Genomic DNA, 25,074 nt, shown 5'->3' with positions numbered 1-25,074 from the left:
CCACAGACGATTTAGCTGAATTTTCAGAATTAATTTAATGAATTGATTCACATGAATACAGCTTGAAAAACACATTCTCAAAACTTTATTTACTTTTTTTTTCCGTGGAACTGAAACGCCATTGTATGTGTGTGTGTGTGTGTGTGTGTGTGCGCGTGTATGTATGTGTACATATATATATTTTAATATATTAATAGTGTACGGTGTACAGTGCTGTACTTCAAACGTATTTAAAGCATTTCAAAGAACAAAAGACAAAAATCTGTTGAAGTAAAACATAAGATCATTATTTTTGTGAATATAATCATTTATTTACTCTAGAATGATGCAAGAAATGTACACATTTTTATCTCAAGGTATAAAATTTTTTTCTTAAATAAGTTTTTTCATTCATACGTTTGCAGATGTATTAATCATTTGTTACAAACCCTGAAGAGAGCGTCGACACCAAACGAAAGTAAAAAGAGTTCGCCATACAAACCCAGCGACGGTGACCTGATTTGACGTGAGGAAGTATTGCTGTGGATTCTCCCGTATAAAAGCTGAGTTTTCTTTCTTCTGTCTGACACAAAATAAGCATTGTTCTCAATTATATATAGATATGTACATCAAAATATATGCTCTAGTTGAAAAAGGCCTTGGTTGAAGCTATGGGTAATGGGTTATTGAACGTGTGCCGCTGACGCAGACTGATGACGTCAAATCCGGCCGTCCACGACTCCAGTGCACTGAACAACCTGCGAAATAAAACACAATCCAACATCAGGAAATGAGCAGCTAAAACTAAGATAGCAGTTGTCTATTTCCATTATATGGACCAAATGTCCCCACAAGTATAGTGATTGCAATCAATGTTATCCTTGTGGGGACATTTTTGGGTCTTCATGAGGAGAATAATCTTATAAATCACACAGAATGAAGTGTTTTAAGAAACTAAAAATGACTATAGTTTTGTGTGAGGGTAGGTTTAGCTGTAGGGTTTCTTACTTAGTATTTTTGTCTTGTTTTCTAGTATAAATATCTAAACATTCTTGAATCAAGATGCATTTACTCGACAAGTAAAATCTTTTAAGATATTAAGTCTTGTTTTCTAAAAAATAAAATGATCAAAATTGTATTAGTTTTTGTTTAAAACAAGCTAAAATATCTGCCAATGGGACAAGAAAAATATCTTGCTTAGCCTTTGAATTAAGATTATTTTTCTTACCTCATTGACAGATATTTTAGTATGTTTTAAGCAAAAACTAACAAAATTTTAATATTTTTTTATAAAACAAGACTTAATATCTTAAATGATTTTACTTGTCAAGTAAATGCATCTTGATTCAAGAATATTTAGATATTTATACTAGAAAACAAGACAAAAATACTAAGTAAGAAAATCATTTTTTGCAGTGCGCCTATGGAATGAACCATACGTGTGTGTGTGTAACAGAGAAAGAGAGGAGTCAGATGATGAAGATGAAGCGTTACAGTAGCAGAAGAGTCACTCAATACAGCTGATGGTAAAAAGCCCTCAGAGATCCGCACAGATCAATACGGGCTGCACTGAAAATCCACTCGACATGAAAGAGCGAAGCAGGTGAAACGAGAGACCGACAGAAATACACAAAAGAATATTCAGGGTCAATAGAACTGAATGGCGTTTCTAAAAGCTCCATTGACAGAATTTTCTGTGTAATCGACATTATGATTTCACTCACGCCTGTCTGAAAACAAACATTTACATCGGCCTCCCCAATGGATCCTCTGTAGTGAATGGGTGCCGTCGTAATGAGAGTCCAAACAGCTGATAAAAACACCACAATAATCCACACCACTCCAGTCCATCAGTTAACATCTTGACAAGACAAAAGCTCAAACAAATCCAGCATTAAGACCTTTTTAACTCAAATACATTGAGTCTGTAATCCATAATAATGCTTTCTCTTGTTGTTTTCTCACATCAAGATCCAGCCACATATTTGTTTAGAGCTATTTTGGCTTGTAAACGGTGTTTGATCTGTGCAGATTTCTCTCCTGATTTAGACCAGACCACTTTTTTTTAGGAAGCGTTATTATGGACTCGATGTATTTTAGTTAAAAGTGTCTTCATGATGGATTTGTTTGAGCTTTTGTCTTGTCAAGATGTTAACTGATGGACTGGAGTGGTGTGAATTATTGTGATGTTTTTATCAGCTGTTTGGACTCTCATTCTGACGGCACCCATTCACTCCAGAGGATCCATTGGTGAGACAATGATGGAATCACACATTTATACAAACCTGATGAAGAAACAAACTCATTTCGGCAACATTACAACTTCATCTTGATTACAATAATTCCAACACGACAAATGCAGCATTTAATCTGAATCTGCTCACCAATGGATCCTCTGGAGTGAATGGGTGCCGTCAGAATGAGAGTCCAAACAGCTGATAAAAACATCACAATAATCCACAATAACCCACTCCAGTCCATCAATTAACATCTTGACAAGACAAAAGCTCAAACAAATAGTTACGTTTCGTAGTGTTTTTTTTTGTGCTTTTTAAAGTGCAATGTTTATTAGTTGCCATTTTTACTATATACTTAAAAAAGGTCTTAATGCTGGATTTGTTTCAGCGTTTGTCTTCTCAAGATGTTAATTGATGGACTGGAGTGGGTTATTGTGGATTATTGTGATGTTTTTATCAGATGTTTGGACTCTCATTCTGACGGCACCCATTCACATTAATTGGTGAGCAACTAATGGAATGACACATTTCTACAAATCTGATGAAGAAACAAACTCATCTTAAATAAACTAAAGATGAGCACATTTTCAACACTATTCGTTTAACGTTTATCAGTAAGATGCTATGTAAACATGATTCCTGCCTGTTCTAGAGCTCCACAGAGCTTTAATTCATCCCATTCAGTAAGCTGCCATATTCAATTACAAATAAATGATATAAAAACACTTTTATCTCTCTGTGTGGGTGTTTTTTCTGCAGTAATTTCGCCTAATACACGAAACATATTTACAAGCACAATTAAACCTAATCATCATAAAAAGTGTTTTTAATTACCCCAGGAAACACAAATCATCTTGCACACACAGAGTGTTGAAGAAATAAGACGTAACGTACATAAATACAACGCTTTTAAGTTCTAATGCGCGTCCATCACGGAATAAAGAGAGAGCGCTACAATCAATCCACGAGCGGCGCGGGTAATTTGCATCTTCATTAGCAGAAGCTTTTCACTTACGCTGAGATTTCAGGATAAAGGGGGTAATTAACACAAACTGCCCCACAATTTAAGAGTTTGCCTGAAAGCACAAGCATTAATTAAACATTCACGGGGTACAAACACACACAGCGTTCTGGGGCAGATAACGGCTCGCTAGTATAAAGCGGCTCATTGTTTTTGGTCAATGCACTGCTTTTAAAACATACCTTTCTTAGGACTTGCACAAATAAAATGAATACCGCATGCCGTTGCAAAACAAACATACAGTCTCAAAATAATCAGGTTTCTCAAAGTCGATTTCTACACTGCAAAAAATGCTTTTCTTACTTGGATTTTTTTGTCTTGTTTCCAGCCAAAATATCTAAAAATTCTTAAATCAACAAGGGTTTTCTAGACGAGTAAATATTATTGTCATTATTGTCATAAAAGTTTACTATACCTGAGACTACTTGCACAGTTTCAGCACAGCGCCACCTAGTGGTCAGGAGATATGAACAATTTTTGCTAATAACTTCTGAATGCTTCGGCCAAAAATCACAAAACTGGTCTCTTTATCTCCGCAATGGTTTGGCGCATTGGGATCCAACTTGGTGTGTGTTATAGCAAGCATGGCCTGAGACTACTTGCACAGTTTCAGCACAGCGCCACCTAGTGGTCAGGAGATATGAACAATTTTTGCTAATAACTTCTGAATGCTTCGGCCAAAAATCACAAAACTGGTCTCTTTATCTCCGCAATGGTTTGGCGCATTGGGATCCAACTTGGTGTGTGTTATAGCAAGCATGACCTGAGACTACTTGCACAGTTTCAGCACAGCGCCACCTAGTGGTCAGGAGATATGAACAATTTAATATTTTTTCTAATAACTTCTGAATGCTTCGGCCAAAAATCACAAAACTGGTCTCTTTATCTCCGCAATGGTTTGGCGCATTGGGACCAAACTTGGTGTGTGGTATAGCAAGCATGACCTGAGACTACTTGCACAGTTTCAGCACAGCGCCACCTAGTGGTCAGGAGATATGAACAATTTTTGCTAATAACTTCTGAATGCTTCGGCCAAAAATCACAAAACTGGTCTCTTTATCTCCGCAATGGTTTGGCGCATTGGGACCAAACTTGGTGTGTGTTATAGCAAGCATAACCTGAGACTACTTGCACAGTTTCAGCACAGCGCCACCTAGTGGTCAGGAGATATGAAAAATTTTTGCTAATAACTTCTGAATGCTTCAGCCAAAAATCACAAAACTGGTCTCTTTATCTCCGCAATGGTTTGGCGCATTGAGACCAAACTTGGTGTGTGTTATAGCAAGCATGACCTGAGACTACTTGCACAGTTTCAGCACAGCGCCACCTAGTGGTCAGGAGATATGAACAATTTTTGCTAATAACTTCTGAATGCTTTGGCCAAAAATCACATTGACCATAATTTTGAAATAAAAATAACCGATCATTTCGCTAGATAAGACCCTTCTTCCTCGGCTGGGATCGTTTAGAGCCCTTTGAAGCTGCATTTTGGAAGTTCAAACTCACGAGCACCATAGAAGTCCACTATATGGAGAGAAATCCTGAAATGTTTTCCTCAAAAAATTTAATTTCTTTACGACTAAAGAAAGAAACGCATGAACATCTTGGATGACAAGGGGGTGAGTAAATTATTTGTAAATCTGTAGACGTTTTATGGCCTTAAATTTGAATTTGAGACAAAATTTGAGGACCCTTCTACATCACCAATCCACAGGGCCGGTCCTGCCAAAGCCATCATGTTATCATGTTTTTTATTGCAGTGCAACAGTCAGTAGAGTCATAAACATGATATCTGATGATCTAAACGTGTCTGTTTCTCATTTGAAATCATGGTAACACGCGTCTAAAACTCGCTCTAATTAGAAGTCAGTGAATGAAGCCACGCTCTGCCAGCAATTACCCGATAAAACTTTCATATCAGAGCAATTCTGTGAAAGACTCATTTTATCTTCCGCTCGCCACAAAGCGCTGACACAGACGCCTGTGGATTTCTGCTCGCGTTCACGTACGTGACAATGTGCTGATCCGCCCGCCGTTTGTGCCTGTTTTTACAGTAATGCAGACTGAGAGGCGCTCACACAATCAGGAGTTTAGAAGATCAGATATTCATTTGATACTTCAATCAATCAGATACATTACAAAAACCTGTTTTCGCACTAAACAAATACATTTTGTGCAATGTTTGTAATTCCTTGTGTAAAAATCTAAATAAAATTTATACATACATATAATACTTACACATTTCCTTCATTAAATCTTGTAAAAATTCAAATAATTCAAGAAAACGGCAGCATGGTGTTGAGATACAAAACTTATAAATGTCTGAAATCACAACACACCAGTTATTTTCTTAGTTTTCATTTACTTATTTTAATTTTAGTTAAAGTTTTACTAATTTTGTTGTGTTTTTGCCATTTTTAGGGGTTTTGTTTTTTTAAATCAGTGTTATTTTAGTATTATTGAGATACTATTATAGTTTATTAACACTTTGAACTATTTTAAGATGATTTGTCCTGTTTTCATGTTCATTTTAGTTAAAGTTTTAGCAATTCTGTTGTGTTTTTCATCATATTTAGTTTTTTTTTTTAAGATGATTTTTCCTGTTTTCATGCAAATTTTAGTAAAAGTTGAGCAATTTTGTTGTGTGTTTTTGTCACATTTAGGGTTTTTGTTTTTTTAAATCAGTATTATTTTAGTATAATTAAGATACTATTATAGTTTCTTACTTTTAAATGATTTTTAAGATACATTTTCTTGTTTTTAATGTAAATTTTACATGTAAGTTTTAGCAATTAGGTTGTGGTTTTCTCATTTTTAGGGTTTTTGATTTTTAAATCAGTATTATTTTAGTATAATTAAGATACTATTATAGTATTTTCATATTTTGGATTAGTTTTAATTTTATTTTTTGCATTTCATGTTCATTTTAGTTAAAGTTTGACTAATTTTGTTGCGTGTTTTTGTCATATTTAGGGTTTTTGATTTTTAAATCAGTATTATTTTAGTATAATTGAGATACTATTATAGTATTTTCATATTTTGGATTAGTTTTAATTTTATTTTTGCTGTTTTAATGTTCAATTTAGTTAAAGTTTTACAAACTCTGGTGTGTTTTTTCTCATTGTTAGGGTTTTTGATTTTTAAATCAGTATTATTTTAGTATAATTGAGATACTATTATAGTTTCTTACTTTTAAATGATTTTTAAGATAATTTTTCTTGTTTTTAATGTAAATTTTACATGTAAGTTTTAGCAATTTTGTTGTGGTTTTGTCATATTTAGGGGTTTTGTTTTTTTAAATCAGTATTAATTTTAGTGTAATTAAGACTATTATAGTTTATGAAAATTTTGTATTATTTTTAAGATGAGTTTTTCCTGTTTTCATGTTAACTTTGGTTACATCATTAGTTACATTTACATAATAATTTTGTTTTGCCATTTTTTATTTTTAGTTCAAGTAAATAAAAAAGAGAAAATAGCTTAAATAATTTTCAAAATATATTTTAATTTCAGCTAATGTTTATATTATATATATATATATATATATATATATATATATATATATATATATATATATATATATATATATATATTATATATCATTTTTATTTTTAAATAGCACAAAAACACATACATTTTGAGTAATTCATGAGAAAATCTTGATATGATCCACCCTCATCAACAAACACAAAGCCAAGCAAACATGTGGACAAAAGCGAGTGAAAGTGTGAAGCGGGTCTGCAGCTCATCTGAATGAAAGGAAACATGCTCTGGATTGTGAAGACAGACTCATTTATCTTACAAACACACCAGTGGAATTAATGCAAATGCTATTGGTTTCCGTGTGCTGGCTAATTTGTATTTAAATTGTGTTTTGTGTCGGAGCTCCTCTCGCAGCCGTCGCCTCATAAACACATTCAATCCCGACCACAGATAAACAACATTTCAGCATCAATTCACTGATGGACGGCCTGGTGAAGCAGGTTCAGAGGAGAACATCAGCAAACAGAACACACACAAAAATAATAATAAATAAATACATTTAGAATTTAAAACAAAATGTTTAAAAAATGCTGTATTATAGAAAAACAAGGCCGTCAAATACATTTTAAAAAATGTTCTCATGTTTACTTTTTTGTAATGTGTATTACTGTAAAAAGAAAAATTAAAATGTAAAAAAAAAAAAAGGGAGCAAAATATTTTAGTGTTTACTTTTCTGTAATGTGTGAGAAGTATTCATGCAAAAAAAAGGAAAAAAGCAAAAATTTCTTGTACACTTATTAGGTTTAATTTATGTTTATTTTCATTTCAGTTTTAGTTTATTTATTTTTAGTGCATCATTTTAATACTTCAACATAAAACTTTTTTCTGTTAGTTTCCTAATTAACATTTAAATTTTGTTTGTCAATTTTTGTTTAAATTTTGTTTCATCATTTCTATTTTAGTTTAATTTTTAGTAGATTTTTTTGTGCTTTTTTAATTTCAGTTTTATTAGTTGCCATTTTTACTTTATTTATTTTCCAATGCAACATTTCTAGTATTCATTCAGTTTGTTTTACTGATTATTTATATTTTATTTCACTTTTATTTTAAATGCTTTTTAAATCAGTTTTAGTTTATGAGATTTTAATTTCAATTTTATTTTATTTTTTAATAAAATGTCATTTTTATTCAGATTTTAATTATTTATTATTATTATTATTATTATTATTATTATTATTATTATTATTATTATTATTATTATTTAGGTAGTCATTTCAAAATTATCTTAATTTCTTGTAATTTTGTTAGGTACTTTTATTAGCTGTCATTTTTACTATTAGTTTTAATTTCTTTTAAATTTCAGTTTTAGTTTTTATTTATTTTCAGTGCAGAATTTTAGTGCTACAACATAAAAGTATTTATATTATTTTTGATTTTCAATTTTTGTTTAATTTTTAGTAGATATTTTTATGCTTTTTTAATTGTTTATTTATTTACGTATTTATTTATTTATTTTCCAAGGCAACATTTATCGTATTCATTCAGTTTGTTTTATCAATTATTTATATTTTATTTTACTTTTATTTTAATTAATTTATTATTTATTTTAGCTAAAACATTTTCCCAATTATTTAGGTAGTCATTTCAAATTTATTTTAATTTCTTGTAATTTTGTTAGGTACTTTTATTAGCTGTCATTTTTACTATTAGTCTTAATTTATTTTAATTTCAGTTTTAGTTTTTATTTATTTTCAGTGCAGAATTTTAGTGCTTCAACATACAAGTATTTATATTAGTTTAAAAAATTTCTGATTACATTTTTTCATCATTTCAATTTTATTTAATTTTTAATAGTTTTTTTGTGTGTGTGTGTATGTGTGTGTGTGTGTGTGCTTTATAAGTGCTATGTTTATTAGTTGCCATTTTTACTATAAGTTTTAATTTCTTTTAATTTCAGTTTTAGTTTTTATTTATTTTCAGTGCAGAATTTTAGTGCTTCAACATACAAGTATTTATATTAGTTTTAAAAATTTCTGATTACATTTTTTCATCATTTCAATTTTATTTAATTTTTAATAGTTTTTGTGTGTGTGCTTTATAAGTGCTATGTTTATTAGTTGCCATTTTTACTATATAGTTAAAAGTGTCTTGAGCTTTTGTCTTGTCAAGATGTTAACTGATGGACTGGAGTGGTGTGGATTATTGTGATGTTTTTATCAACTGTTTGGACTCTCATTCTGACGGCACCCATTCACTGCATTAACATTATATAAGGGTTAAGTTGAGCACTATGCTTTTAAAACAGCATATCATGCACACAATGCTGCAAAACATGTTCATAATGGTCAAAGTTGTCCATCTAATGCATGTTTACATGTTAAAACGCTGAAAAAAGCCGCACAAAGCAATGCAAAATGCATTCAGTCTGAAAGAGCACATGATGTGCATTAGAGTTTTTATCATGGCAGAAAATAAAATAACGATAAGCTCTTCCACCCAGCAGATATTTCTGATATTTTATTGCTCAGAAAGAGAGAAAGAGCTCAGCGGAGCGGCGAATGCAAAACAGCCGACTGATTATTCAAAAAAGCATGTTTCTGTGGACAAACATCAGCGTTCAGACGGAGCCGCGTTTCTGAAAACCAAAGCCATGCGGTTACCGTCTGACGTGGAGGAGCAGATCTCACTGACGGCTGATGGAATCAACCCATATTAACTATTCATTCCTTTTAAACAGAATCAGAGGAAGAGGACGATGATGAAGAGGCTCTCTTAATGAGGCTCTGAATATTTGATGGCGGCGTGAGCTCAGAGCTGCTCTTCTGCTGGATTTCACCATTACACCATCACACAGATCACATGTTCTCATCAACACACGTGTGCTGCTGCTACACATATAGAAATATGGAATAGCCACAGACTGTAAACAGCACTCGATGTGTTAAAAAACCATTGATAAAGTCAGTTACTGAGGTCTTGAGCTGCAGCATAAATCTCATATCTACTCAATGTAGAATTTAAAACTAAATGCATAAAATACACATGAATATCATAACAAGACAAATACATTTTGAAAAAGTATTAATGTAAAACAAAAATCTACAACTGAAATAAAATAAAGCTAAATATTTAAAATGTTTATAATATTCACATTTCATAAAAATGGTTTAAAGATTTTTCAAATACAGTTTTAAAAATGTTTTCATGTTTACTTTTTTGTAAAGTGTAATATATATATATAATGCTTATATCTCACAATTCTGACTTAATAACTTGCAATTCTGTGTTATTAAATCATAATTGCGTGATATAAACTCAATTTTGTCAAATAAAGTCAGAATTGTGAGTTTATATCTTGCAATTCTTAATTTATTAAAAAAAAAGAGTTTATATCTTCCGATTATGACTTTATAACTTGCAATTCTGACTTTATTTCTCAAAATTGCACAATACTGACTTTTTAACTTGCAATTGCGAGTTTATATCTCTCAATTCTGAGAAAAAAAAGTCAAAGTTGTGAGTTTATATCTTGCCATTTTAACTTTATAACTCGCAAATGCAAGTTTATATCACAGTTCTGAATATTATAACACAATTGCAAGTCAAAATTGTGAGATATAAACTTGCAATACTAAGGAAAAAGTCACAATTGTGAGTTGTATAACACTTGTATAACACAATTGCAACTTTATATCATGCAATTCTGACCTCATTTCTCAGAATTGTTTTTATCACACAATTTTGAGAAAAAAAAACAGTCAGAATTGCGAGTTCATATCTCACAATTCTGAGAAAAAAGCCACAATTGTGGGTTTATATCTCGCAATTCTGACTTTTTTCTCAGAATTCTAAGATATAAACTTGCAATTTTGAGTTATAAAGTCCAATTCCAAAAGACTATGTTCAAGTTTATATCACACAATTCGGACTTAACTCCCAATTCTGATTTTATAACACAATTGCGAGTTATTAGGTCAGAATTGTAAGATATAAACTCACAATACTGAGAAAAAAAAAAAAGTCTATATTGCAATTCTGACTTTATTTCTCAATTTTTTTTTTTTTTACTTTTTAACTCGCAATTGCGAGTTCATATCTCTCAATTCTGAGAAAAAAAAGTTGTGAGTTTATATCTTGCCATTTTAACTTTATAACTCGCAAATGCAAGTTTATATCTCACAACTGTGACTTTATAAGACAATTATGAGTTAAATCAGAATTGTAAGATTTGAATTTGCCATTCTAAAAAAAAAAAAAGAGTCAATGAGAATTGACAAATATGTGATTTTATATCTTGCAATTTTAACTTTATAACACACAATTGCAAGTTTATATCACAGTTCTGAATATTATAACACAATTGCAAGTCAAAATTGTGAGATATAAACTTGCAATACTAAGGAAAAAGTCACAATTGTGAGTTGTATAACACTTGTATAACACAACTGCAACTTTATATCATGCAATTCTGACCTCATTTCTCAGAATTGTTTTTATCACACAATTTTGAGGAAAAAATTGCAAGTTCATATCTCACAATTCTGAGAAAAAAGCCACAATTGTGAGTTTATATCTCGCAATTCTGACTTTTTTCTCAGAATTGTAAGATATAAAATCGCAATTTTGAGTTATAAAGTCCAATTCCAAAAGACTAATGTTCAAGTTTATATCACACAATTCGGACTTAACTCCCAATTCTGATTTTATAACACAATTGCGAGTTATTAGGTCAGAATTGTAAGATATAAACTCACAATACTGAGAAAAAAAAGTCTATATTGCAATTCTGACTTTATTTCTCAAAATTGCACAATACTGACTTTTTAACTTGCAATTGCGAGTTCATATCTCTCAATTCTGAGAAAAAAAAGTCAAAGTTGTGAGTTTATATCTTGCCATTTTAACTTTATAACTCGCAAATGCAAGTTTATATCACAGTTCTGAATATTATAACACAATTGCAAGTCAAAATTGTGAGATATAAACTTGCAATACTAAGGAAAAAGTCACAATTGTGAGTTGTATAACACTTGTATAACACAATTGCAACTTTATATCATGCAATTCTGACCTCATTTCTCAGAATTGTTTTTATCACACAATTTTGAGAAAAAAAAACAGTCAGAATTGCGAGTTCATATCTCACAATTCTGAGAAAAAAGCCACAATTGTGGGTTTATATCTCGCAATTCTGACTTTTTTCTCAGAATTCTAAGATATAAACTTGCAATTTTGAGTTATAAAGTCCAATTCCAAAAGACTATGTTCAAGTTTATATCACACAATTCGGACTTAACTCCCAATTCTGATTTTATAACACAATTGCGAGTTATTAGGTCAGAATTGTAAGATATAAACTCACAATACTGAGAAAAAAAAAAAAGTCTATATTGCAATTCTGACTTTATTTCTCAATTTTTTTTTTTTTTACTTTTTAACTCGCAATTGCGAGTTCATATCTCTCAATTCTGAGAAAAAAAAGTTGTGAGTTTATATCTTGCCATTTTAACTTTATAACTCGCAAATGCAAGTTTATATCTCACAACTGTGACTTTATAAGACAATTATGAGTTAAATCAGAATTGTAAGATTTGAATTTGCCATTCTAAAAAAAAAAAAAGAGTCAATGAGAATTGACAAATATGTGATTTTATATCTTGCAATTTTAACTTTATAACACACAATTGCAAGTTTATATCACAGTTCTGAATATTATAACACAATTGCAAGTCAAAATTGTGAGATATAAACTTGCAATACTAAGGAAAAAGTCACAATTGTGAGTTGTATAACACTTGTATAACACAACTGCAACTTTATATCATGCAATTCTGACCTCATTTCTCAGAATTGTTTTTATCACACAATTTTGAGGAAAAAATTGCAAGTTCATATCTCACAATTCTGAGAAAAAAGCCACAATTGTGAGTTTATATCTCGCAATTCTGACTTTTTTCTCAGAATTGTAAGATATAAAATCGCAATTTTGAGTTATAAAGTCCAATTCCAAAAGACTAATGTTCAAGTTTATATCACACAATTCGGACTTAACTCCCAATTCTGATTTTATAACACAATTGCGAGTTATAAGGTCAGAATTGTAAGATATAAACTCACAATACTGAGAAAAAAAAGTCTATATTGCAATTCTGACTTTATTTCTCAAAATTGCACAATACTGACTTTTTAACTTGCAATTGCGAGTTCATATCTCTCAATTCTGAGAAAAAAAAGTCAAAGTTGTGAGTTTATATCTTGCCATTTTAACTTTATAACTCGCAAATGCAAGTTTATATCACAGTTCTGAATATTATAACACAATTGCAAGTCAAAATTGTGAGATATAAACTTGCAATACTAAGGAAAAAGTCACAATTGTGAGTTGTATAACACTTGTATAACACAATTGCAACTTTATATCATGCAATTCTGACCTCATTTCTCAGAATTGTTTTTATCACACAATTTTGAGAAAAAAAAACAGTCAGAATTGCGAGTTCATATCTCACAATTCTGAGAAAAAAGCCACAATTGTGGGTTTATATCTCGCAATTCTGACTTTTTTCTCAGAATTGTAAGATATAAACTTGCAATTTTGAGTTATAAAGTCCAATTCCAAAAGACTATGTTCAAGTTTATATCACACAATTCGGACTTAACTCCCAATTCTGATTTTATAACACAATTGCGAGTTATTAGGTCAGAATTGTAAGATATAAACTCACAATACTGAGAAAAAAAAAAAAGTCTATATTGCAATTCTGACTTTATTTCTCAATTTTTTTTTTTTTTACTTTTTAACTCGCAATTGCGAGTTCATATCTCTCAATTCTGAGAAAAAAAAGTTGTGAGTTTATATCTTGCCATTTTAACTTTATAACTCGCAAATGCAAGTTTATATCTCACAACTGTGACTTTATAAGACAATTATGAGTTAAATCAGAATTGTAAGATTTGAATTTGCCATTCTAAAAAAAAAAAAAGAGTCAATGAGAATTGACAAATATGTGATTTTATATCTTGCAATTTTAACTTTATAACACACAATTGCAAGTTTATATCACAGTTCTGAATATTATAACACAATTGCAAGTCAAAATTGTGAGATATAAACTTGCAATACTAAGGAAAAAGTCACAATTGTGAGTTGTATAACACTTGTATAACACAACTGCAACTTTATATCATGCAATTCTGACCTCATTTCTCAGAATTGTTTTTATCACACAATTTTGAGGAAAAAATTGCAAGTTCATATCTCACAATTCTGAGAAAAAAGCCACAATTGTGAGTTTATATCTCGCAATTCTGACTTTTTTCTCAGAATTGTAAGATATAAAATCGCAATTTTGAGTTATAAAGTCCAATTCCAAAAGACTAATGTTCAAGTTTATATCACACAATTCGGACTTAACTCCCAATTCTGATTTTATAACACAATTGCGAGTTATTAGGTCAGAATTGTAAGATATAAACTCACAATACTGAGAAAAAAAAGTCTATATTGCAATTCTGACTTTATTTCTCAAAATTGCACAATACTGACTTTTTAACTTGCAATTGCGAGTTCATATCTCTCAATTCTGAGAAAAAAAAGTCAAAGTTGTGAGTTTATATCTTGCCATTTTAACTTTATAACTCGCAAATGCAAGTTTATATCTCACAACTGTGACTTTATAAGACAATTATGAGTTAAATCAGAATTGTAAGATTTGAATTTGCCATTCTAAAAAAAAAAAGTCAATGAGAATTGACAAATATGTGATTTTATATCTTGCAATTTTAACTTTATAACACACAATTGCAAGTTTATATCACAGTTCTGAATATTATAACACAATTGCAAGTCAAAATTGTGAGATATAAACTTGCAATACTAAGGAAAAAGTCACAATTGTGAGTTGTATAACACTTGTATAACACAACTGCAACTTTATATCATGCAATTCTGACCTCATTTCTCAGAATTGTTTTTATCACACAATTTTGAGGAAAAAAAAACAGTCAGAATTGCAAGTTCATATCTCACAATTCTGAGAAAAAAGCCACAATTGTGGGTTTATATCTCGCAATTCTGACTTTTTTCTCAGAATTGTAAGATATAAAATTGCAATTTTGAGTTATAAAGTCCAATTCCAAAAGACTATGTTCAAGTTTATATCACACAATTCGGACTTAACTCCCAATTCTGATTTTATAACACAATTGCGAGTTATTAGGTCAGAATTGTAAGATATAAACTCACAATACTGAGAAAAAAAAGTCTATATTGCAATTCTGACTTTATTTCTCAAAATTGCACAATTCTGACTTTTTAACTTGCAATTGCGAGTTCATATCTCTCAATTCTGAGAAAAAAAAGTCAAAGTTGTGAGTTTATATCTTGCCATTTTAACTTTATAACTCGCAAATGCAAGTTTATATCTCACAACTGTGACTTTATAAGACAATTACGAGTTAAATCAGAATTGTAAGATTTGAATTTGCCATTCTAAAAAAAAAAAGTCAATGAGAATTGACAAATATGTGATTTTATATCTTGCAATTTTAACTTTATAACACACAATTGCAAGTTTATATCACAGTTCTGAATATTATAACACAATTGCAAGTCAAAATTGTGAGATATAAACTTGCAATACTAAGGAAAAAGTCACAATTGTGAGTTGTATAACACTTGTATAACACAATTGCAACTTTATATCATGCAATTCTGACCTCATTTCTCAGAATTGTTTTTATCACACAATTTTGAGGAAAAAATTGCAAGTTCATATCTCACAATTCTGAGAAAAAAGCCACAATTGTGGGTTTATATCTCGCAATTCTGACTTTTTTCTCAGAATTCTAAGATATTAACTTGCAATTTTGAGTTATAAAGTCCAATTCCAAAAGACTATGTTCAAGTTTATATCACACAATTCGGACTTAACTCCCAATTCTGATTTTATAACACAATTGCGAGTTATAAGGTCAGAATTGTAAGATATAAACTCACAATACTGAGAAAAAAAAAAGTCTATATTGCAATTCTGACTTTATTTCTCAAAATTGCACAATACTGACTTTTTAACTTGCAATTGCGAGTTCATATCTCTCAATTCTGAGAAAAAAAAGTTGTGAGTTTATATCTTGCCATTTTAACTTTATAACTCGCAAATGCAAGTTTATATCTCACAACTGTGACTTTATAAGACAATTACGAGTTAAATCAGAATTGTAAGATTTGAGAAAAAAGTCAGAATTGTGATTTTATACCTTGCAATCCTGACAATGAGAATTGACAAAATTGTAACTTTATAACACACAATTGCAAGTTTATATCACAGTTCTGAATATTATAACACAATTGCAAGTCAAAATTGTTAGATATAAACTCCCAATACTGAGAAAAAAGTCTGAATTGTGAGTTTATATCATGCAATTCTGACTTTATTTCACAAAATTGTTTATACCACGCAATTTTGAGAAAACACAGTCAGAATTGCGAGTTCATATCTCACAATTCTGAGAAAAAAGCCACAATTGTGAGTTTATATCACACAATTCGGACTTAACTCCCAATTCTGATTTTATAACACAATTGCGAGTTATTAGGTCAGAATTGTAAGATATAAACTCACAATACTGAGGGAAAAAAAAGTCTATATTGCAATTCTGACTTTATTTCTCAAAATTGCACAATACTGACTTTTTAACTTGCAATTGCGAGTTCATATCTTGCCATTTTAACTTTATAACTCGCAAATGCAAGTTTATATCTCACAACTGTGACTTTATATGACAATTACGAGTTAAATCAGAATTGTAAGATTTGAATTTGCCATTCTAAGAAAAAAGTCAGAATTGTGATTTTATATCTTCTAATTCTGACAATGAGAATTGACAAAAATGTAACTTTATAACACACAATTACAAGTTTATATCACAGTTCTAAATATTATAACACAATTGCAAGTCAAAATTGTTAGATATAAACTCCCAATACTGAGAAAAAAGTCTGAATTGTGAGTTTATATCATGCAATTCTGACTTTATTTCACAAAGTTGCGAGTTTATATCTCACAATTAGGACTTCATAACTTGGAATTGCAAGTTTAATCTCATAATTCTGAGAAAAAAGTAATGTAATGTGAAAAAAGATTGTGAGCTAAAAAGTTGCAATCACCTTTTTTTATTATTTAGTGGCGGAAGTGGGCTTCCATATAATAATGACTGTATAGTCTTGAGTAGAGCTGATTAAGATTAATAACTGAGTAATTGTGCATTTTGGACAGCTGCGGTAATAAAGTCGTGCTGTGGTTTGGTCACCTGTGTCTTGTCTCTACGCCGCTCTGCCCTCCGTGTCTCGAGTGGATTCTGCGGCTCGTGCCAAACTGTCGGCCATCAGAGCTTCTTCCAGACTGCGTCGGGCCTGATGGACCTTCAGCTCCTGCTCCCTGAGGAGGAAGAGGACGAGAGGGGGATGAAGGTCTCTGACCTGGCTTTATCTGCGTCCTGCGGCCTGTCAATCAATCTCCTGACCTCTACACACCATCAAAAGCAGGTTTTTGCTCTCTTTTGAGATGGAGTTTGATGGTATTGACATGCTGTCCAGACAGGAAGCAGGAAAAGCAATCCCCGAATGCATTTTGAACCAAAAAACCTGTATGGAAGCATCTAAAACGCCTCATGTCTAATTAAAAACGGTTTCATTTGTGTCGTTCAGATCAGCGGCGCTCCAAAACCGTTAAAAATAACAACTAAAGCATCAAAGTCACGAGATGGTAAACATATTGACACATTAACACCTATTCGTTATTCAGGAGCTGATGAACGATGGTGCACTCTTAAAGCTACAGGACTGTATAATATTAGCCTTCAGTTCAGACAAAATGATCAATTATATTGTTTTAAACCTGCATGACTTCCTGTCTTCTGTCAAACACTAAAGAAAATATTTAGAAAAATTTCTGTTTTTTTTTTCATTCATTGAGAGCCAATGTGGTCCAGTGCTAACTTAGTATTATTTATATAGACTACTATATTTTATTTAATATTTTGAGTAGTATTTTTCGATTTTTATATACAGATTTTATATAATTTCGTTATCCACGGTCAGTTTTATTCAGATTTAAATCGTTTAATTTTTTGTAGTATTTTTGTGCTTTTTAAGTGCAATTTTATTAGTTGCCATTTTTACTTAAATTTTTTATTTATTTTCCAAAACAAACATTTCTAGTTTCCATTCAGTTTGCTTTCTCTCTAATTCATATTTTATTTTACTTTTATTTAAATAATATCAGTATTAGATTATTATTAGTTTATATTATATATATATATATATATATATATATATATATATATATATATATATATATATATATATATATAATTTTAGTATGCGTTGTCGTTTTTATTCAGATTTAAATTATTATAATTATTATTTTTTTATTATTATTTTATTTTTAGCTTAAATTTTTCTCCCCAATTATTTACATAGTCATTTAAATTTTAGCTTAATTTCTTGCAATTTTGTTAGGTACTTTTATTATCTATAATTTTTACTATTAGGTTTAATTTATTTTAATTTAGTTTTTATTTACTTTCAGTGCATAATGTTTAATGCTTTGCCATAAAACTATTTCTGTTAGTTTCCTAATTAACACTTTTAGTAGTTTTTTTGTGCTTTTTTAAATGCAATTTTTCTTAGTTGCCATTTTTACTTCATTTATTTATTTATTTATTTATTTTTTCCAAGGCAACATTTCATTTTATTCAGTTCAGTTTGTTTTATCTATTATTTATATTTTATTTAACTTATATTTTAAATAACTTTTTTAGTTTGAGATTTTATTGAAATTTTTGCTTTTTTATCATTTTGTTATGCGTTGTCATTTTTGTTCAGATTATTATTTTTTATTTTTTGGGGGGTTTAAAAATTTTCCCCCAATTATTTAGGTAGAAATTTAAAATTTTACCTTAATTTCTTGTAATTTTGTTAGGTACTTATATTATCATTTTTACTATTTGGTTTAATTTATTTTAATTTAGTTGTAGTTTTTTTTTTTTCAGTGCATAATTTTTATGCCTCATCATAAAACTATTTCTCTTAGTTTCATTTCTAATTCATCATCATTTTAATATTAGTTACATTTTTTTGGTGCTTTTTTGGTGCAATTTTATTAGTTTCCATTTTCACTTTATTTATTTCTAGTTTTCATTCAGTTAGTTTTATCTATTATTTATTATTTTATTTACTTTATTTAAAATCTTTTTATAATTAGTTTTAGTTTATGAGGGCTTTTTTTGTTTAGTTTATAACCCTGATGGAATCCACAGTTATTTGTCTCTAATCTCAATCACAGATTTGTGTATATAGTGTTTTTTACAATAATTTGTTTTGAAGCAGAAACGTTTGGTTTCAAAACATCTTTTATGTTCCATTGAAGAAAGACTGGTCTGGAGCCACAAGAATAGTCGTTTTTGGCTGAACTTTTGGCCCAGTTTTTGGCTTTAAATGTAAAGGTCAGAGAGAAGAATGATCAAGAAATATTAAATCTGTTTGTTGTATCTTTGAGGGAAGATCTGAGAGAATGCAGAAGCACAAGGTTGTGGCGATGATGATGATGATGATGATGAACACACATACACACAAACACACACACATATACACACACACACTCTCCAACGGAGGCTTGTTGGTGTCGTCTCTCATGGAAGTCAGTATTAGCATCAGAAGCGTTAGGAGACGCAGAGGAAGGAGCACGTCCTGAATGATAATGATGCACACGTGAACCCGTTTCCATCTGCACACGCATGCATGCGACACGATGAGAGATCTGAGCTACATATGAACACATGAACACACTGTTACTGACACCTGCTCATTTACACCAATCTACTGCTTCCTTCTTACAAAATGAAGAAGGCAGAGGCTGAAATCTCTCCAGCCTTCACTAAAGAACACACACACACACACACACACACACACACACACACACACACACGCTGCATATATGTGCATCTACTGCCATCTTGTGTTTTTTGCATTTAGCATTCATTTTACATTTGGACTGCTATCAATCTAACAGCTATATTTCAGTATATATCTGCGTGCAACAATAGCACAACTAATAGACTTTAGTCAAATCAGTTAGAATAAATAATAGAAATGCAAAATAAATAAATAAAAATAATAAAATATACATGAGGTAATTAGATTATTACGTAAATGAAAATACATTTCTAAACAAATATAAAAAAATCATCCCAATATTTTGTTTAAAACATTTGCATCAAGACTAGCAAAAAATAAATTGTAAAATAAAAAATTAAACAAATTTAATAAAACAAAAAAGCTAATTAATTGTTTAAATAATAAAATGAAATGTCAAAAAATAACATTTAGAATAAATAACTAAGAAAAAAATTAAATAAATAAAATATACAATAATGTATATTATAATTTCAAATAAATAATATAATAAATAATAAAAATGTAAAATAAATACTAAAATAAGTACATTTACATTTTAATATACATGAAATAAACTTTAAATAATAAAAAAAAAAATTCTAATCAACCATCAAAGAAACATTTGCATTTACAAAAAATAAAATTAATTGTAATATATATATATATATATATATATATATATATATATATATATATATATATATGCATATGTATGTATGTATGTATATATATATATATAAAATAAAAATGAATAAATAACATATTAAAAAGCTAAATTTACAAAAATTAAATTAATTTTAAAATAAGTAAAATTTTAAATAATCAATTTAATAAGTATTTTATTGAATTAAATATTTAAAAACACATAATTAAATATAATTTTTTTCTCTGTTATTTTAAAACCTATAATAATGAAATCTGTTATAATAAATAAGAAAAATGTAAAATAAATAAGAGAATAAATACTATTACATTTTAATAAACATTAAATAATTACACTTTTAAATAAATCAAAATACATTTCTAATCCACCATTCAAAATATTTGGTTCAAAAAATTTGCATTGACAAAAAATAAATCAATAAATTGTAAAATATATAATAACAATAAATAAATCAAGTAAAAAGTAAAATTAAATAATTAAAATTCATAATAATTAAATAAATAAATAACATTTTTAAAAACTAAAATTTACAATAATTAAATGAAATTTAAAATAAGTCAAATTTAAAATAGCTTAATACAATTTTAAATGAATTAAATATTTAAAAATACATAAATATTTATTTTATTTGAAAACCTCAACCCTACATTAATGAACAATATAAATAAAAAAAAATAAATACAATAACTTTTAAATAAAAAAATAAAAAGCATTTCTAATCAACCATCAAAGAAACATTCAAAAGATTTGGTTCAAAAGATTTGCATCAACAGGACTGGCAAAAAAATAAAACAAATCAATAAATTGTAAAATATATAATAAAAAAATTAAATGTCAAATAAATAAATAACATTTAGAATAAATACAATTAAAAACATTATTTTTACTTTTTAAAAATGAAAAAGTAAAATTAAATAAATAAATAACATTTTACAAAGGCAAATTTAAATTAAATTGGAACAAGTCAAATTTAAAGCAATAAGCATAAGCAATTTATTAAAATTTTAAAAAACATAAATATTTAATTTTCTTCTAAATTATTTTAAAACCTCAAATGTCCAACATGTGATTTCCTCTGACAGAGATACTGAAATGCGTCTCATCAGAATGCTGAACAAAGTCCCGACTCTAAACAAGTGCGGCAGGACAATCTTATTTGGCTTGTGTTTTTCATTCAGCAAGCATCCAATTTAGCATCGGAGCCGGAGCGAAATGACTCTGGCGCATCAATCTCAGGAGAAGCGGGAAGGTTTTTAGCTCGGCTTGAACTGTGACAGCGATTCCCCATTGAGAGGAACTCCAGCAATACATAAAACATTCACACCTTCCCTCGCCTCGCCTCACAATCGCCCAACAATATCACACTTTCAACAACACCACAATTACTCCTGAGATCATGTGATCAACACACAATTAGCTTACTTAAGCCTTTTATTCTTCTTAGACTCAATTTCTGGACGCTACTCCTCCTAGAGCTTTCACCAAACTCAGCCCAGCTCTTCAGACTGATCTCACTTTAGACTTTAACAAACTGAAGATTAAAAATAATCAACATCTCATAGACTTACATTGACGGAATGTTCAAATGATCTACACTATTCAAACTCCAACTGTCAAAATTCAAACTCCAACTGTCAAAATTCAAACTCCAACTGTCAAAATTCAAACTCCAACTGTCAAAATTCAAACTCCAACTGTCAAAATTCAAATTTAAACTCCCAGAATCCCTTGAGACTCAATCAACCTGCCCAACTATCAACTATTTCTATTTATTGTCTATTGAATTATCTAGCCTAGCCTAGCAACTACAATCACGCTAGTAACTTGCTAATCATGCTGGAAACATGCTAGTAACTTCTCAGTCATGCTAAAGACATGTAAATAGCATGCTAATCATGGTAGCAACTTGATAATCCTCCTAGAAACATGCTAACAACTTGCTAATCATGCTGGAAACATGCTAGCTACTTGCTAATCAGCCTAGAAACATGCTAGCAACTTGCTAATCATGGTAGAAACATGCTAACAACTTGTTAAACATGCTAGAAACATGCTAGCAACTTGCTAGTCAGCCTGGAAACATGTTAACAACTTGTTAATCATGTAAGAAAACAGGTTGGAAACATGTTAGCAACTTACTAATAATGATAGAAACATGTTAGAAATGTGCTAGCAACATGCTAATAATTCTAGAAACATGCTAGCAGCTTGTTAATCATGTTAGAAGCATGCTAATGACATGCTAGAAACAGGCTAATAAAATGCTAAAAACTTGCCATCTATTCTAGAAACATGCTAGCAAATTGCTAATGACATGCTAATAATGCAAGTAACATGTTAATTATGCTAGAAACATGCTAACAACATGCTAACAACTGCCAATCATGGTAGCAACTTGTTAATCATGCTAGAAACGTGTTAGAAACGTGCTAAGAAATTGCCAGTCAGCCTATAAACATGCTAGCAATTTGCTAATAATGCTAGAAACATGCTAGCAACTTGCTAATCATGTTAGAAACATGCTAATGTCATGCTAGTAACTTGCTGATCATGTTAGAAACATGCTAACAACTAGTTAATAATGCAAGTAACATGTTAATTATGCTAGAAACATGCTAACAACTTGCTAATCATGCTAGCAACTTGTTAATCATGCTAGAAACATTTTAGAAACGTGCTAGCAACTTGCTAGTCAGCCTATAAACCTGCTAGAAACTGGCTAATCATGCTAGAAACAGGCTGGAAACATGCTAGCAACTTGCTAATCACGCTGGAAACATGTTACTTGCATTATTAGCAAGTTATTAGCATGTTAATTATGCTAGAAACATGCTAGCAACTTGTTAATCATGCTAGAAACTTGCTAATGACATGTTAGTAACTTGCTAATAATGCAAGTAACATGTTAATTATGCTAGAAACATGCTAGCAAATTGCTAATCATGCTAAAAACAGGCTAGCAACTTGTTAATCATGCTAGAAACTTGCTAATGACTTGTTAGTAACTTGCTAAAAATGCAAGTAACATGTTAATTATGCTAGAAACATGCTAGCAAATTGCTAATCATGCTAAAAACAGGCTAGCAACTTGTTAATCATGCTAGAAACTTGCTAATGACATGTTAGTAACTTGCTAATCATGCAAGTAACATGTTAATTATGCTAGAAACATGCTAGCAAATTGCTAATCATGCTAAAAACAGGCTAGCAACTTGTTAATCATGCTAGAAACTTGGTAATGACATGTTAGTAACTTGCTAATCATGTTAGAAACATGCTATAAAAATGTTAGAATCATGCTAACTACATTCTAATCATGCTAGCAACATGCTAATCATCTAATCTATCTATATAAAGTTAAAGACTTTTACAGCTGCTTTAAAGTTTCAAGCTAGGCTTTCTCAAGCCAACCTAAAGTTTATCTTGACAAACTTTTTTTTTAATCTAGTTAACTCACTAACATTGAAAACAACATATAACATGACAAAATATAAAATTTGACCTCTGAGCCGTGTCTTACCGTATGTCTTCGTCGGTGACGGTGAAGGCTTTGCAGAGCGGCTGTGAGGTGTTGAGCCAGATGGCGGGGTTCTTCTCGGCGGCGGTGGACGTCTGACCCGTGATGGGGGCGGAGCTCATGTGCAGAGCGCTGGCGATGGCCGACAGAAGCGTCTCGTCCGACGAGTCCGGCCCGATACCTGCGCGACAGCACCGACGTTAGCCAGCCATCAGCGAACGCCACACACGGACGCTCACCGCTACAGACTTACTCTGTAAACCTTTGGGCAGATCCATCGTCCGCAGCGCTTCCTCCGACACGTCCGACGACCGCAAACCCTTCAGACGCTTCTCCCAGAACAGCTAAAAGGTGACAAATACAGTTAAAATAAAGCTGAAATTAAATGAAATTAAATATTAAATTTAATTAAGTTAAATATCAAATGAACTATTAAATATGATATTAAACCATTAAATTAAATATTAAACTATTAAATTAAACAAAATTAAATTAAATAAAATACCTGCGCAATGAAGTTAAAATAAAGCTGAAATTAAATTAAATTAAATATTAAAGTTACATTAAATTAAATATTACATTCAATATTAAATTTAAATATTAAATCAAATAAAAACATATTATATTAAATATTAAATAATATATTACATTAATAATACCTTTAATTAAATTAAATTAAATATTAAAATGACATTAAATTAAATTAAATATTAAATTAAATATTACATTCAATAATACATTTAAATATTAAATTAAAAATATTATATTAAATATTAAACAACAAAATATTGCATTATACATGTAATTAAATATTAAGTTAAACTAAATATTAAATACAATATTAAATTAAACTAAATATTAAATACAATATTAAATTAAATAATTTAAATTTAAATGAAATTGAATATTAAATAAAATATTAAATTAAAATAATATTAAATTAAATAGCAAAATTTGTAATATATATATATATATATATATTTATATATATATTAGATACAATTTTTAACTTGCAATAGAAATAGAAAAACAAAAATGTTGCCTTGGCAACTAACTGAAATAAGTTTGAAAAAGTTGAATTAGTAAAATTACTCAAATTGAAATAATTTAATACTAAAAAAAATTATTTAAACAAAAACTGACATGAAAACTGAAAATATAAAACAAAAAGATACTTCATAGCTAATTAATAAATGTTAGTAGAAGTACTACAAT

At 29.8% G+C, this 25,074-nt stretch overlaps 1 protein-coding gene across 1 annotated transcript in view; it reads right to left on the bottom strand.

The window, feature by feature from the left end:
* Positions 1–527: 527 nt before the first annotated feature.
* Positions 528–25,074, bottom strand: part of mbd2 (methyl-CpG binding domain protein 2) — a 51,128-nt gene continuing 26,581 nt past the window's right edge. Inside the window, exons 4-7 of the mRNA XM_073840697.1 lie at positions 24,113–24,203; positions 23,863–24,040; positions 17,032–17,159; positions 528–737 (exon numbers count right to left, since the gene is read on the bottom strand). Of these exons, the coding sequence (XP_073696798.1) occupies positions 17,045–17,159; positions 23,863–24,040; positions 24,113–24,203 (384 nt within the window). The 3' untranslated portion in view covers positions 528–737; positions 17,032–17,044. The remainder of the gene's footprint in view (positions 738–17,031; positions 17,160–23,862; positions 24,041–24,112; positions 24,204–25,074) is intronic.

The sequence above is a fragment of the Garra rufa genome, chromosome 5, assembly GCF_049309525.1.
Source record: "Garra rufa chromosome 5, GarRuf1.0, whole genome shotgun sequence".
In the NCBI taxonomy this organism is placed as follows: Eukaryota; Metazoa; Chordata; class Actinopteri; order Cypriniformes; family Cyprinidae; genus Garra; species Garra rufa.
Note: the sequence above shows the minus strand (reverse complement) of the source record. Positions and strands in the feature narration are given on the sequence as shown.